Source organism: Athene cunicularia (assembly GCF_003259725.1).
Source record: "Athene cunicularia isolate RWA chromosome 20 unlocalized genomic scaffold, athCun1 chr20_part1, whole genome shotgun sequence".
Classification (NCBI taxonomy): Eukaryota; Metazoa; Chordata; class Aves; order Strigiformes; family Strigidae; genus Athene; species Athene cunicularia.
The window spans coordinates 4,102,730-4,118,973 of record NW_020799125.1 but is presented as its reverse complement, the minus strand read 5'-3'; the positions used below and the strand labels follow the sequence as shown (position 1 = coordinate 4,118,973).

At 36.9% G+C, this 16,244-nt stretch overlaps 1 protein-coding gene across 1 annotated transcript; it reads left to right on the top strand.

Moving 5' to 3' along the window:
- The first annotated feature begins 1,617 nt into the window (after positions 1-1,617).
- STX16 (syntaxin 16) lies at positions 1,618-13,443 on the top strand. The gene is made up of 8 exons (XM_026862201.1): positions 1,618-1,709; positions 4,119-4,226; positions 5,452-5,592; positions 6,174-6,336; positions 7,241-7,332; positions 8,449-8,592; positions 9,119-9,199; positions 11,451-13,443. The coding sequence occupies exons 2-8, from the start codon at positions 4,134-4,136 to the stop codon at positions 11,553-11,555; spliced, it is 819 nt and encodes a 272-aa protein (XP_026718002.1). The 5' UTR covers positions 1,618-1,709; positions 4,119-4,133; the 3' UTR covers positions 11,556-13,443.
- Positions 13,444-16,244: the final 2,801 nt, after the last annotated feature.

Here is a 16,244-nt window from a genome sequence, read left to right as displayed (position 1 = left end):
TGTGTAGTAGGCACCAGTAAATATCTGGTGGCAGTCTCATCATTCTAGATTGCTTTTTATCAATGCCTTTTAGTTGGGAAAAGGAGCACTTCGTGCTGCAAATTTTATTTCAACCGATGAATTGCTATTGAATGGTTCATTGTTAACTTTATTACACCCGTGTCTAACAAGCTATGTATTAAATTGCATTTGCAGAACAAGAAAATGTCAATAGTAACGTGTAGTATACGTGTTTCATTTGGCACTGTATTTAGTTCTTGTTAACATGGTTTTTGCCAATATCAATATCACTGCTTCAGATCCTTGGATTTTTTTAAAGTATCAGAGAGAACAGCTAGTGATAGTTTAAGCTTGCATACAGACTACTGAGCAGTGAAACTGCACTTTTACTCAACAGTGAGTGCAATAACACTTAGCACTTGCATGAAATGTTTATTTACAGTGTTAACTGAAGCTGTTTTCTAGGATGCTCATTCAAATGCAATTAAAGTTAAGAGTGATTGGAAATTGTCTTGTGCAGTGGATGAAGTTAGCATCTCAGTCCTGATCCTGGTGGACAGCTGAGAGTTACATAGTTACTACAAGAGTGCTAATTAAGCAAGAAGTGTAAAGACTGTAGTGCTAGCTCTTCTCCTTTTATGTTTCTGCGGTGCCTACAGCTAATTACCTTTTCTTTTGGGTGGTATCCCCAGAGCAGCGCTGCTGCATGCCGGCAGGACAGTGTTGCAAATTCTAGGTCATAGTACTTCGCCTTACCTCAGTTCACTCTCCAGGCTTCTCCTGAAGAAATCCTTTACTCTGAGAGCTCTCTCAAAATTGCATTCTCATGTGGGCAGTCAACCACTCCTTAAATTCAGATAATCAAAGTAGCATTCTTAACAGTATAGTTCTATTTCAAAAGCTTGGTGTAGGATAAAAGAGATCATTAGTTGAAGCCTGCTGCTTTGTTAAACCACAAGTATTTTGATTTAGATCCGTTTGCTTTATTAATCTCTCAGTGAGATATCCTATTGCTCACACACACCCTCCACAGTACAAAGGCTGATGAATAGAGGAGGTGCCGATACTAGCCTTTTGTATTTTTCAGATACACGTAGGATTAATGTTACCTGAAACTAGAGCATAATTGACGTGGTTTTGCTTTCGCTTTTTGTCTTTTGCTGTCCATTTTATCCTGTGGTAACTGGAGTGCTTGTCAATAAATGTCTTACAAAAGCTTGTATGTGCATCCTCCAGTCATAATCAAACCTCTTAATTCGCCAGTGGATGTTGAATACTGCAGTCAAATTGCCCTTGCTGTCTCACTGGAGCATACTCTATTGCAGTTTTTCTGCCTGAAATTTTAGTAACTAGAAACTTCACTGTGCAGTTACTTTGAAAAAAGAAAAAAGCTCTTAATCTCATGTTCTTTCTGTTTATTCTGTTTACCAAGCAACTGAAATATTTTTTTTAAAGTTTGTGCATCAACCAAAATGCTGACTTAAAAAGTACAATATCGTGATTTATTTATTGAATAGTTGTGTTTTACAAGTCAGTTTGTTTTGTTCTTGGTAAACCATCATGCTTAAAAAATAAATCGGCAATTTCTCAACTGACCGTACCCTATATCTGTCCTATGTCTCTCTTTTTTTTTTTCCCTTTTATCTTTTGCTGTCTCTTAACTGGATGGGGCTGATGGGACCCACAAATCACTTCAGGAGCTGGATGAGGTATTGTTTTTCACATTTTATTCTGCAATGGTGCATCAAGCATACATTGACAAGCTAAAACATTCCTTTCTTTATTCTGCTAGTTTATTAAATTTCATTATATAGAATGAGGTGTCTCTGCCTACAGTAGGATGACAAGGCTGCATAGAGAAGACAAGCATTTTGATATAATGTTACATTATTAATAGATACACGTATAAACTAGTCTGACTTTCTGTATACATATGGGATTTAGTGACTTTGTACAGTGAAACTATTAACTATTTTTTACGCTATGCATAACTTGTACACTTTATTGGTCGGGGATAAAAAACAGGCTTTCGGGAAATAATTGCCCGGGAAGGAAGAGGGATTGTTTTTTAAAAGGGAAGGAGGTGGGGAACCACAAAGTTTTCCAGGCCTGATAAAGGAAAGTTAGAAATCTGGGAGAAACTAGGAAGTAAGGTTTCTGTATTAAATTTTTCCCTGAGAACAAACAGTGAAGTAATTGGGTATGTTTCAAGTTGTATCATTGATGATACCACCTCTTTCTATCTCCAGTAAAGGAAGATTATAGCTGAAATTACAAAGTCTAGTTCAACTGACAAGAAGATCTGTATTTGTCTTCCAACTCCATCCATTCCCCTGCCTTCCTCTCAGAGGAGAAAGATGACTGGAAGCATCTTTGGCCCCAGTGCTAAATGTTGCTCTGTGGCTCTGCACACTGTTAGGTGTGTGTCATACTCAGCCTTAAATTGGAGAATCATTGGCATGCTTGTTGGAATAAACCCCTGGAAATCTTCTAGTTCAAACTCCTGCTCAGAACGGGACTATAATCTATACAGGGTCTGTCTACACTGTCTATATAGTAATCTGTATAGGGTAATCCATTAGTTTGTTCAACCAAGTCTTGAAAACCTCCAAGAATGGAGATGTCACACTTTCTCTGGGCAACCTCACCCAACACTGCACCATGGTAGAAATACCTGCACTCTAGCACTGAGTCTATTTACATAAGTTTCTAAAGCCTACCAAGAAAAATCTTGTGGTCTGTTTAAAGGTCAATAGCATTAATACTGTCCTTAACAAAAGAATTCCTACAGAGGGTGAACAGCATATCTTACTGGTAATGATATTAAAGCAGATAAATAAATCTCTACCTCTGTACTCAAGATCAGACCATGGCTTTTGGTTTCTGCCAAACTGAGCTTTAAAAAAACCCCAAACAACCAAAACAAACACCCTGCACATTACGTTCTTATTGCTTCATAGTTGTCATATTAAGGTGTCTTGAGTTTGAAGATATTCAACCTGCATCTAGAAGTATTATTGGAAAAATAAGATTCCGATAGGCTTATCACAGGCATTTTGTGACTAAAAAATACTTTTAATTAGTTAGGTGTTTTTTTTTCCTAAAACTGTTTAATATTTCAACCCTACAGATTAGATTCTATTCCCAAAAATAGTCTCCAAAAAGTGTATCATGCCCTTTTGGGACTACGACTGTGCTGCTGTACATCAGTGTGCATCAGCCTTTAATAATATAAACCCTGATTTGTTGCACCCGAGTTATTAAAATTATGACTATTAATTGTGATAAAGGGTTTCTCTTACTCCTTCCCTATCCTCAGACCTCCTGTGGAGCTGGGAAAGCTGTGTATAAGGTGGCTGGCACATTGTCTTATTTACTTTCTGACAGTCTAGAACTTTCTGGAGAATTCTTCCACTCATTTTCCTGCAAATTTCTTTACCTCAGACCATACAGCTGAAGCAGGAATCACTGATTTAGGGAAGTGTGGATTGGTCACTACGTTGGCTATGTTTGTTTAGCACCTTATAATTTCTGTTAAATAAATAATTTAACAATTTTAGTTGCATGTCAGTTTGCAGAAGTGTTTGTTTTTCAGCTGCCTAGTAGATGAGTCTCTGGCTAAATACAACACTGAAAACAATCATGGGATACTATTTTTATTTCTCTGAGATATAATAAACATTTTTATTTGAATACTTTCCCAAATGAGATTTTCAGACTTGCCTGGCCCAATATAAACCATGCTACACCATTGATTAGGGATCCCTTGTCTGTGAATCCTTGTCTAATATGAAATGTACCAATATGAGAGTTACCTGAATTCTCACTGCAATACCGTATTTTCTCCTTGAAAATCTGCTACAAATTTATTCTAAGAGTAACTTTCAGCTTTTGGCTCCTGTAGGAAGTGGGAGGATGTAGGTCATTAACATATGGGGACAAACCAGGAGATGTGGAGCTTCGTCATACCAGCATTTGAGGTTAATACATTTAATACATTAATACATCATACATTTTTGAGGTTAATTTTTATGGTAAGGTATACATGCACTTTTTCTGATGCTCAGGAATTTGAATCTGAGTAAAATTAATTTGCTGTCTTTTCTTACCTTCTGTAGCTTGCTGATGATCGTATGGCACTAGTATCGGGAATAAGTTTAGATCCTGAAGCAGCAATTGGAGTAACAAAACGCTTACCTCCCAAATGGGTTGATGGAGCAGATGAAGTAAGTTGCATGGCAAATCCAACAGAGTTTGATTTCTCTTATAGGGATTTGTTAGTGTTGTCGGTTACATTCTTAGTGCTGTAAGTTTTATGATAGAAGTAGTATTAGAAGAAAGATTAAACCAGGTATGTTTGCTAAATTGACGCCCTTGTTTAGAGGAAAATATCAGGCAAGCTGTGGCGTATGTTGAAGGATATATTGCAAGTGAAATAAAGGGAGATTTATCTAGGGCCAGAAATTCCAGAAGGCTGGGTCTGCATCATCAGGGGGAGCCCAGTATTAACAGTACAGTGGGACTACTAGGATAGACATGCTATAGCTGACTGTTTAGACTTAACACTGCAGGAAGGTCCTAAAGGTCTTGGCAAAACAAAGTTGTTCTCAGTTTGAAACTTAGAAGGAAGGGTACAGAAAATTGGCATTTCCAGTAGACTTTTTGTCTGAATTTGTTGAGGGGTCCAACTGAATAGACCCTAAAATGGTGAAGATTAGCAGTTTATTATTTGAAAACAGAAAGTGTTAGTGTCTTCTAGGAGGAGAATTTTTCCTGCCTATGCAGTACTGATGACTTGTAAGTTATGGAAGGATTTGGACAAACGCAAGGGAATGATTCGGGAGGCATCCAAATAAAAACCTTTTCCAGTATTTGGAGCGTGAAGCTATTCTTGACTTCCAGAAAATCCTTTTAAAATGTAATCTCAGCACACATGTTGGCTCATCAATTTGTGCATACAGAACCAATTGTGCAGAAAGGTGATCAGCCTCCTTTTTACTACAGTAATAATCATCCCTACAAATTAATTTTTAATTACTTGTTTGAAAGCATGTCATTTAACTTTTGCTGTTAAATTCAGGCTATTCAGTGTTTGCAGAGTTGAAGGTGTGACATGAATTTTCATTTATGTTTTTGGAAGTTGGCTAAACCTTCTTGCCATTATATTAATATATAATGAAAAAAAATATTATTCTGACTTAATAAGCATATTTGAAAACAGCAGTCTTGCCTAAGATTAACAAGAGTAGATTAAAAAAGTCAGCAATCTCAGAATATATGAGAGTGTTCAGTTACTTCTTAGTCAGCTTTTTATGCATTTTTCTAATGATCTTTGGTTTGCCTTTTATGTTCTATAGATTTCCTTCAATGATTTTTGTATAGCATGTCAGAACCTTTTCCTCTGAAACATTAGTCACTTCTATTTCTTCATTGTTTGGTTTTCTGTTTCAGATTCAGTATGATATTGCCAGAGTTAAACAGAAGATGAAAGAATTAGCCAGTCTTCATGATAAACACCTAAACAGACCAACACTGGATGACAGCAGTGAAGAAGAACGGGCAATAGAAATAACAACTCAAGAGATCACACAGGTAGAGACTGCTTTCAAGTCTAAGCCTACAGTCTGGCATATGTGAAATGCATCATGATGAAGCAGTGGTTTCCTTTGAGTAAAGCATTTCTTTTGTAATCAGTATTAGAGTGAGCCAGAAGTCCTGGGCTCTGTGCTTGGTACTGCACTCACTGCCTCAGCGAACTTCTCACTGAGTCACTTAACCTCCCTTTTCTTTTACTTACCTGCTTGCTTTTCTACTTGGAATAGAATTGGGGGACATAATCAGGTCACATTTACAGATATATCAGAGAAAAAAAAAATTTTATATATATATATATATATATATATATATAAAAAAGGCTTCTGGTCCAAGCAGTTATAATGAAGCAAATGTCTTTGGTCAGTAGTTAGTTTACTCTACTACCCTGTTAGCTTTAAGGTGTTTGTTCATCTATGTTCTGTGTTTCCATACCTTTTTAAACATTGCACTGGGCGATAAGAAATTAATTTAAAAAAATCTAGAAACCAAAATATTAGTCTTCCAATAGGAACTTTTGCAGTGTGATATTTAAAGTGTGTGTTGCTGTATGTTCTTTACTAATGGAATTGTTTTCTCAGTTATTTCACAGATGTCAGAGAGCAGTCCAGGTCTTGCAGAGCAGGTCACGTAGTTGTACAGAACAAGAAGCACGTGTTCTCAGGAATGTAGTGTCTTCCTTAGCACAGTCCCTTCAGGACCTATCCACCAACTTTAGGCACGCACAGTCTGACTATCTCAAACGTAAGCATAAGAGATACAGTAATACATGGGCACCTTCTGTGGAAACCACTAATTAAGGTGTGCTTATTTTCTTAGTTGGGAAAACTGAAGCACAGAAAGGTTAATTGATGCACACAAGACTACCAAAAATATATTAGAGTGGAGGTTAGAATTTGGGAGTTTCTGGTTCACAGTCCGTGTTCAAACTGCTTTATTCTACTTCTCTTTCCTATTGTTAAAGGAGAAGTTTCATGGTTAAATAGATCTACAAAACCAGTGTATTTCATCCATCTGCATTTTTATTGTGTCATCGCTTCTCAAATCGTGCTTGCACTGGTTAAGCAGCTATTGGTCTTCAGACATGGTACCTCCTGTTGATTGGTAGTCTGTGATAGGTAAAACTTCAAAAGGTAGTCTGATAAATAAAAATTCTTCATCCATAAACATCTTGGAAGTGGAATATCCTCTGTTTGAAATCATGTGCAATTCTATTTTCAGCTAAGTAAGGTTAAAATAATCTCAGAAGCAACACACAAAAATTTGATCTTCAAATTTTACACTGATATTTCTTACTCTCATGGTATAAATGGCACAGGTGGAACTTAAGATCACAATTCAGACAAGGGATGTTCCTAGGAGAATTTGTTAGCCTAGGTTGATCACACTTTAAAGCTCTTAACTTGCCTAAATTTTAACTTAATGGAATGTAATGACTTAAAATTACTGCTTTAATCAGACACTTGCAAGTCTTGTTGAATATGTTATACTTTGTTAAATAGCTAGCCTGTGTGACAGTTAAAATTTAGATACTGCTGTTTATGGGTTTTTTAGCCAGATTTTCTATCTTGTGCTTTTCTATCTGGTGCTTCAGATCTTACTCTGATTTTAGTGTGTATTATGCTCAAACCTAGCTTGTCTCTCACAGGCATGAAGAATAGAGAAGAAAGATCCAAACACTTCTTCGACACCTCAGTCCCACTGATGGATGATGGGGAAGATGATACACTTTACGATAGAGTAAGTTAAGATATTATTATGCAAATTGAGTATGAAGAAACTTCAATATATACCTTTAATTTTAGTATGAAAATATCAAATATGTCATGAGCACCAAGCTACATGGAAATGCTATTTCTCCAGATTTGTGATGCATTTTCCCAATTAGTATTGTTACAATGTTAAGATGATTGTGCCATCAGCCCCAGCGTTGCAGTGTGAGGGAACTCAGTTTGACTGCTGAATTTTCCTTACGTGACTGACAGGGACTAGAAGGTCTGTCCCTTGTCATACCACCTTTCTGGGCAGATGCAGAAGTAGTTGTTAGAAAACTGTGATTCTGAGTTTGAGTAGAAGGTGACACTCTTTAAAGTGAACTGAAGGTTTTCAGTATTACAAACTTAAAAATAATGGTGTCATGATTTGTTTGTGCACAGTTATGTTGTAGAGCTGTACCAGACCCACTTCTTTGTTTTACTTTGTGGAGTTCGGGGATATTACATTTCTAAGCAATGGTGGGATCTGTTCTATTGTGTCCTATCTAATAGTGCTGGAGAATACTCTTAACTGTAATGCTTAATGTTTAACTGAAAACTTACCAAAAAAGTCAAGGCAGCTTTTCAGCTAATCTTGTATACAAGAAGTTTTTCACTTATCTCTAAATAAGAGTGATGGGGAAAGGATAATGCTCGGCTGAGAATGGCCTTGGGAGACTTAAAACAGAAAGGTCTCTGTAGTTTATAAAATAATTTAGAATTGCTGCTGTGTCTTCACTCATTGGCATTATGGCCCTTTCTGTAATGCTGATCAATCGGTAAATATTTCATGTTGGGTTTGTACACCAAAAAACCCATTGTTTTAGGACAGATCATATTTTAAAAAGTTGTTTGTGTGTTTGTGCAGGATGCAAGATTTATGTTTTTTCTGCTCAAACTATAAATATAGCTGTCCAAGTTATTTTAGTGACCCTGAAACTCTCTTTTTAAAATACAACAACATTTTTTTCTTGGATACTTGTCTACTAAGGAAATTCCAAAAGGACTGTGGTGTTATGAAATCTTATAGTACTTATAATTATTTCTAGTGTTTTCATGCTGTTAATATCAGTTCAACATCTAAATCTTTTAATTCCGACAGGGTTTTACGGATGACCAGCTAGCATTGGTGGAGCAAAACACATTAATGGTGGAAGAGCGGGAACGAGAAATCCGTCAGATTGTACAGTCAATCTCCGATCTCAATGAAATATTTAGGGACCTGGGAGCCATGATAGTAGAACAGGTACATTGACATCACAGTGTTAGTAAGAAGTAGGAGATTCCATGTTGTGTTAAGGCTTCTAGACTCTTCCTGTTGTAACACCCTGTTTTCATGTGCTTCTCACTTTTCCTAACTTACCCCTTTGGGCTAAGGTTTCCTCTGCTTGAAGTCTGCCAGAAGATGAGTTAATGAAAATAAGTAAGTAAAAATAAAACTGGTTATGAGTGTCAGACTAAAAAAATCCTAGAATGCCAAAGTTCTGTTGGTTATTTCTCCCAGAGATTCAGCCAAAAGCACCTGAACTGGAAGTAAGGTGATTAATAAGGGATGTGATATGAGATGGTGACAGAGCTGCCGGTTAGGCATTGAGCAAGGAGGTACTTTAATGAAGTCCCAACTAGTTCTAAAGTAAAAGTTCATAGTTTATATGGTTCATTACCTGTGTGCTGTGAGCATTGTTAATTACTCTGCTGCTCATAATAATAACAACTGCTTTATGAAGTTCATTTAGGTTCACTTTGGTTTTCATTCTCTCCATTTTATTTAGGGAACAGTTCTAGATAGAATTGATTACAACGTTGAACAGTCATGTATGAAAACTGAAGAGGGACTAAAACAACTACATAAGGTAAGTACATAAGGTACAGAATAGTTAACCTGCATTGCATATCTAATCTTTTATAATTTAAGGCCATTAAGTTATTTAGTCATTTTTCATGGTCATTGGGCATAGTGCCTTTTAGAAACGATTGCTGTACAGTATAAAAGGTCCAACTGTACTGTAGTAGGGACTTTCCATATAACTTCTGTTAATATCAGGCTTGATGCCTAGTGTTAATTTCTTAAATATCTGAGTATCCAAGCAGTGTACTTTGATCTTTATATTGCTGACCTGGTGGGACCTATCTAAAATTCTTTCTCTGTTTGGAGAGCCTGGTGCTTGTGAAATAGAACTGGTTAGTGGGCACCTCACTATAGATTTCAGTCACTTGATATATCCTAGTTTGAAAACATTATCTCAATAATGTGAGCAGCAAGAATAATTTTAAATGTTTTCTCTTACCATCTGACACTTGTTAGAAGTTAGGTCCAACCTTATGTTTTTAATGTGAAGCTTTTACTATGAACGTCTGAAAAGTTTGAGTTGGCAGCAGAACACAGAGTTTTGTGGTTTGGTTTGGTTTTGTTGGCTTTTTTGTTTTGGTTTGATTTTAAGCGCAGTTCTGACTTGTCAGCTCAGTTCAGTCCTTCCATTGCTGGAAATAAAGTAGTAAGAGATTCATGCAAAAGCTTCTTAAGTAAAACATTCTGTTTTGGAAACATGAATGTCTTACTACTACACACTCACCTACATATTATGGTAGATTTCTAATATATGAACAGCAAAAAAGTGCCATTTGAGGAAAAGCAAATTAAATGGATTATAGGTTTATTCTTGTTATACATTAAAGTAAATTGGAGATCACTAAAAGCATTGACCATTGGTGAACAAGGCTTAAAGTAATTGCAAGCAATTTGCACAAACTGAACTGGAAATAAATGGATCTGTTGGAATCAATGCTATTCTTGTCTAGAGGTAGTTAATGAATTGTCATCAAACCCCTCTTTGGATTGCCGACTAGAGTATGGATTTTTGATGCAATGTACCTGTTTTCAGTACAGCATAGGGATTGTTTTCACCTATCATGGAAGACATACACACAGGTCTGAATAGTGATATCAAACACAGATACCTTGCTCTTTCTAATACTGTTGGTAGCTTTATTCCGATTTAATTTCTACGATTTTCTGTTTTCATTGGCATAATTATTACAAACTACTGAGACAGCACTTTCACAGAAATGGCATTAATTCACTGCAGAAGTCTGGTGACACGAATCACTAGTTACCAATTCGTGCTTCACATGAGCATCACAACCAAATCCAATTTTCGTCAAGGCTTTGATACTTAAAGCCTAATTAAGTAAATATCACAGTGTTTGCATGTTACATAGTTTCAGGTCAAAAACTTCTCTTTAGCAGATCTGATAATAAATAATTACTTTCCAGGGACTATAAAGGAGAAAAATTAATATCTTTTTTCCTTTACATTTTGAAGGTTTATTAATTTAAAAATAATTAAATGCAAGTTTTGTTTTGTTTAGCTTCTATTAGCAGACTTTCATTTGGCTTTTGGAGAGTTTTCTCCACGTTGCCTCCTTTTAATTCCCCTGGGAAAAAGAGAAAAGGGATGAGAAAATGTGGTTAGAAGAAAAGGAATGAAGCAGAAAACAGAACCAATTCAAAAAGAAAGCTATCAATTCTAATTGAAATTAAATGAAAATGCACAGCTGAATCAGGTACAACAGAAATGCCTATTAAAAACCAAAGTTTTGTTGTGAATTTTAATGTCCTTCAAATACAGGGATCTTGTATCAGCAAAATGAGTTAAAACATCTTACCAACTTTTACTGTTGAGGCTTTCACATACTCAGTTGCCTGATCTTGTTTCCATGGTCTTCCTAGCTAAGCATTCTTCCAAACGAAATATCATTCTTTGTGTCGCTCTCGTGTCCTGTGGAGGCATAGGGCCTGCTCAAGGACTGCTGGAAAGAAGCCACAGTAAGGTTGCTTAACTGACATGAGGATGCATTCTTCTTTGTATGGAGTCTGCTGTTTAATAACAGATAAATGTGACTTCAGTGTACACTTACCTTCATGAAGTCGGGTGCAGACCAGAGTTATTTTGTGGGAGTTGCTTGCAATATACATTGTATGAAATGTCAAGTTACCAAAGAACAATTCTGAATACATGTGCTTCACTTAGACTAAAGAAGGGTCTGTACTTTGTAGCTTCGCAGAAGTCTAACTATTAATTATTTCTTTTTCTGTTTCTATAGGCAGAGCAATATCAAAAGAAGAATCGGAAGATGCTTGTTATTTTAATTTTGTTTGTTATAGTAATTGTCCTTATTGTTGTTCTTATTGGTGTAAAGTCACACTAGGTTTCACTTCGTTTTCTTATTTTTGAAGTTTATGTGAACTTTTTCCCCAATGTGAATGGATGGACCTGCACTCCAGAAAGCTGCCTCTGAATGTATAAGCCCTTGTGATGCAAAGTCTGTGCAATGTTTCTGTAGAATTCCTCAAAGTACAAGTTTGGTGATCTGTGAGGTGTTTGTAAGGATTATATGGAAATTGTCAGGAAATTTGATGCTCCCACACAAATAATTTGGTGCTCTGTGTAGAGGTATTTGGAAACACAGTACTTAATTACAAAATTGAAGTTTACCAGTGAGTACAGTAATTAGTGTTTTACTGTGAGAAAAAATGTGTTGTCTTCTGTATTCTTATGTCACAGTTGTTACAGGCTTCAAATTTAAGCCGTGTTACTGAATCATAAGACTAGATAAGAAAAATTATCTAGATGTAAAATATGTTGTGGCACAAAAAAATTTAACTTTATCCCCTTTCTTCCAGACTCAAACTCCAAAGAACTGGATAAACAGCTAAAAAAGAAAGCTTTTAGCAACCAGAATGTAATCTAGCCCCTGTGATCTTAATTTAGATACTGCAACATTACTAAGAATCAGAGTTGTACTTGATCTTGTAAATAACAAGATTTAATCACTGGCATAATTTAACGCCTTTATTTAATTAAAAATTTTTCTGAGGTTGAGTAATCATGGGAATGTTTTTCCTCACCAGAATTATTGTATGTATTTTTTCATGTACAATTTCTTTAAAGTACGGACATTACATGAAAGCAGTGAAGTTAAACCTGAAAAACAGAGATTCTCCATTTGGCTTTCTACTCCATCTGACCCGCTGCAGTGGGTCTCAGATGTTTCATGCTTCAGTTGTTGTAGAAGATGTTTATTTTACAGTGCATCTGTCTATATGTAATGTTTTTTTGTATAAGTGACTTCACTACAGTATATATTACATCCATTTTCCCTGACAGAAGATTATTTCTTTCCAATGCCTGCCTGGAAGAAGATGTGTTTATGGTCTTTTACTGACCACGAGAGATGTCATGCAAGTGGCATGTTACTAAGCCTTCAGTAGAGAATTGGGGTTTTTTTCACTAATTTTTTCAGTGGAGAACTTTGCTGTAGGCCATAAAAGAGAAATTAGGGCAACAGTTAAGTAATAGAATATTCATAATTTAATTCAGGCCTGAAGTGGTGTGCAGTTGTAGAGGCCTTGCCTTAATATTTTTAATACAGCTTTTCTGTATGTTTTTTTTCCCCATAGGGACTGTAACTTCCTTCATTTTTTGACTGATACAGTGCTTCTCATAAACAAGCAGAGATGTTCTGCTCAGAGCCCCAGGAAGTGCAGTTTCACAATACTATGATAGTAATGTTGCATATGTTGCCTGCCCTGAGTTTATCTTTACTATGTGCTGAGAAGGACTTAAGTGTGGCTTTAAACTGACTTGATGCAGGAATGGACCTGAAAGCAAAGACTACAAAGATGTGAAAGCCTTGAATTTTTTGCGTGGCTTATTGTGAAAAGCTTTGTACCACTCTTGTTACCTCTAGACAAAGGGGATGTTGAACTTCCAAAACTGTTCAAACCCTTGATTAAATTCATAAAGTGAATTGGTAAAAAAAAAAAAAAAAAAAAGAATGATGTCTGTAGTTGGGTGTGCAGCTGCCCTGTTCTGGTAATAGACCTTCTCAATGATCGTGAGTGAAACTACTGTCTCCCTACTGTGCTGTCTACATCGGCTGGTGTGAAGCAGCATATTGCTATAATTTAATATACTGTATTTGCAACTTTCTCTCTAACATGAGATTGTGTTATTTATTTCTGTCTTGACTGGTGCTTTTGACATTTTATCATGGCTAATGAATTCAAAGAAGTAATAAAACACTTCCAACGTAATTGGGCAATTACTCATTTTTTTAAAAAATATTAAGTGAAGCGTACTTGTGTGGTGTTATTGTGTCTCTATATATTCTTCATAATTAAATGAAAACAGCAGTGACATGAAATATCTCGGGGGGAAAAAAAATGTAACTTTCTGTAGCACAGTGTAAGTTGTATTGTCAAGAGTTATTTCCCATGAGTTATGCACATGGTATCTTAACTCCACTGAAGTAACTGGCTACATCATTTCTATCCAAATTCTGTAGAAGGGAATGCATTTTTAATGTGCATCAGACAAGAGGTTAAACTCAGATGTCAGCTGTCCAGTGTAACTTGAGCTGGGATTTATTGAAGCAGATTATACTGAGGGAAAATAACCCACAACAGACTTCTAAATCATTGCAGGTGTCTAGCTTATTGCGAGTCAGTCTAAAATTTAAATTACCAGCAGCTAAATCAAACCCTTATGTTGTGGTTTGTAAGACTATCTCCACATGTTGTGTGACAGAAGGGGTACTGTGTGCCATTGGGCAATGGAAGACCAAAAAAGCCACTGCAGGGTAGCTTGGCTTTGACAGTGGCCACTGCCTACACGGGTGTTACAGGAACAAGATCTGCCTGAACCTACTGACTGCACTTCTGTCCAGCCCTGCAATCGTCTGTGTCGCTGTGGAGAAAGCTAGTACACTGGTCTGCAGATTGTCACTTCTTCATGGTTGCTGGATCCTTCTTTGCTTGTATTGAACCTCTGATTCCTTACAGAGGAACTGAACAGCATTGCTAGAGCATCTCCCAAGAATCTGTGGCTCCTCACCTGGTGGGAATGACCTAAAAAGCTCTTGGCTTATAGAGAATATCTCCATTAAAATGTATGCAAGTGTGCAAAAGGGAGCTGCTGCTCCTTCTTAAGCAGAAGTTAATTCTAGTGATACGTGAAAATGACAGCATTAAAAGAACTGTAGAAGCAAATTTATTTCTACTGCAGACCTTCTAGAAACTGAAGAGCAAAATGGAAGAATTGATTTCTTGCTTGGTGATTTTTGGAATGTGCTAAAAATTTGAATGAATACAATTGATGCAGTGTTCACTGAGGTTGCCTAGATTGTATTGATTTAAGGTTTGCTTTTATGAAACACTTGTCACAACACAAAGGAGTCTTCTCGCCTTTGCTTAAATCCTTGGAAACCTTGCTTTTGGTACAGCCTTGTGAAATGTAAGCTCATGGATAGGTGACAGTGAAACTGATTTTGTTGGGGAAAAAAATGTGTATTTACTATCTAAAAAAAACCTAAACACCAAAACAGACACTAAATCCAACAGCCTTCCTAGACAAAGTTCATTAAAAGAGGGATTCCATTATGATGGATTATGTAAGATTATATCCGAGTGACTTAATTCCATAAACATTTGTAGGGGATCAATAATTGGAGTGGCTATGGAAGATTGGTCCATGCTGCAGCCCCCACTGTGACTCATATGAGTAGAAATGTTTGCAGCTACTGTTAGTGGAACATAATGTAGGAGTTTCTGTACTGCAGATAAAATTTATTTTCTCAGTCTATTACTTTGACTAGGACCCTTCATTGCTGTCCTTAACTTTAATAATGGAAGGATCAAGGGTTAAATGAGTGTTTCCTATTGCTTTATTTACTTTTCAGATAATGTGGATTTGAGGACAGCGCTGTATTGATATTCTTGCAGTAGCAGAAATAGCAGAATTTGTACTCGATGACTAGGACCTGGTTGAACCTTTGGAATGTCCCAACCCTGAAATAATTGCTGTGTGTTATTGTTGTCTTTCATATCTTCCACGTTGTCCATATGTATTGGAATAATAGTGAACCCCTAAACAATTTTACGTTCTGTGGCTCAGTAAAGAGACTCATGAAAGTTGCAGTTGGAGCTTGTTCATTGAGTTACCCCGTCCAGTGTGTGAAGGTGCATGACTGACGTCTGCAACAGATTTTCTGGATCTTTTATTCAGGGTAATTTTAAATGTATCAGGCAATAAAGATCCATAATGTCCCTTCAGAGACCAAGTAAGACCTTACTCTTAAGGAAGTTGTTTCTGGAATTCAGCCTAATTTTTTTTTTTTTTTTTTTGTATTTCCATTATATGCATCAGCATTCACTTTTCCAGTATAAGTGGAAGTGCACTTCCATTCTGATATTTAGACTTTCCTAGCTGCAGATTAACAAGTATCGATTCCCTACTGACCTAACATGAACAGGAGGTGTTTGGCAAATAGAAAGAAGATGAGGGTAGATATCCTATTGTATTTAAAACAAACGTTTAAATTTACTATTAAATCTGGCATTTGCAAAACATTGTTTCTGTTTAATGAATCCCCATGCTGTATCTCAGTCTGTTTTGGCTTTTTCCTCTCCTTCTGGGATATTTTTTAGATGGACGTTTTACCCGATACCCAACTTCAGGTGGAAAAGCGGAGCTTGGCTGGTTCCATTTTTGTCCCTATGGAACTTCACACTTTCAACATGAAGCATTCCCATCTTAAAACGGCATTACGAAGGGGCAACACGGACTTTCAGCTCGATACAAATCCACACGGGGGGAGCTGGGTTAGCACGAACACCTTTCCCTCCTGAAACGACCGTGCAGTAGGACTCGGGATCTCAGGCTTCGCACAGCAGCGTTACCGTCTGGTTTTTCATTTTCCTCTATAACCCGTTAAGGTGTAAAGCCCCTGATCCACCCCTGTCTTCCGAAACCCGGGCCAAACACAAAGGCCTGGCGCAAGGCTTCTCCCTGGCCCGCAGCTCTCGGCGCGGGCAGGAGCGCACCGCCGCTGCGCGCC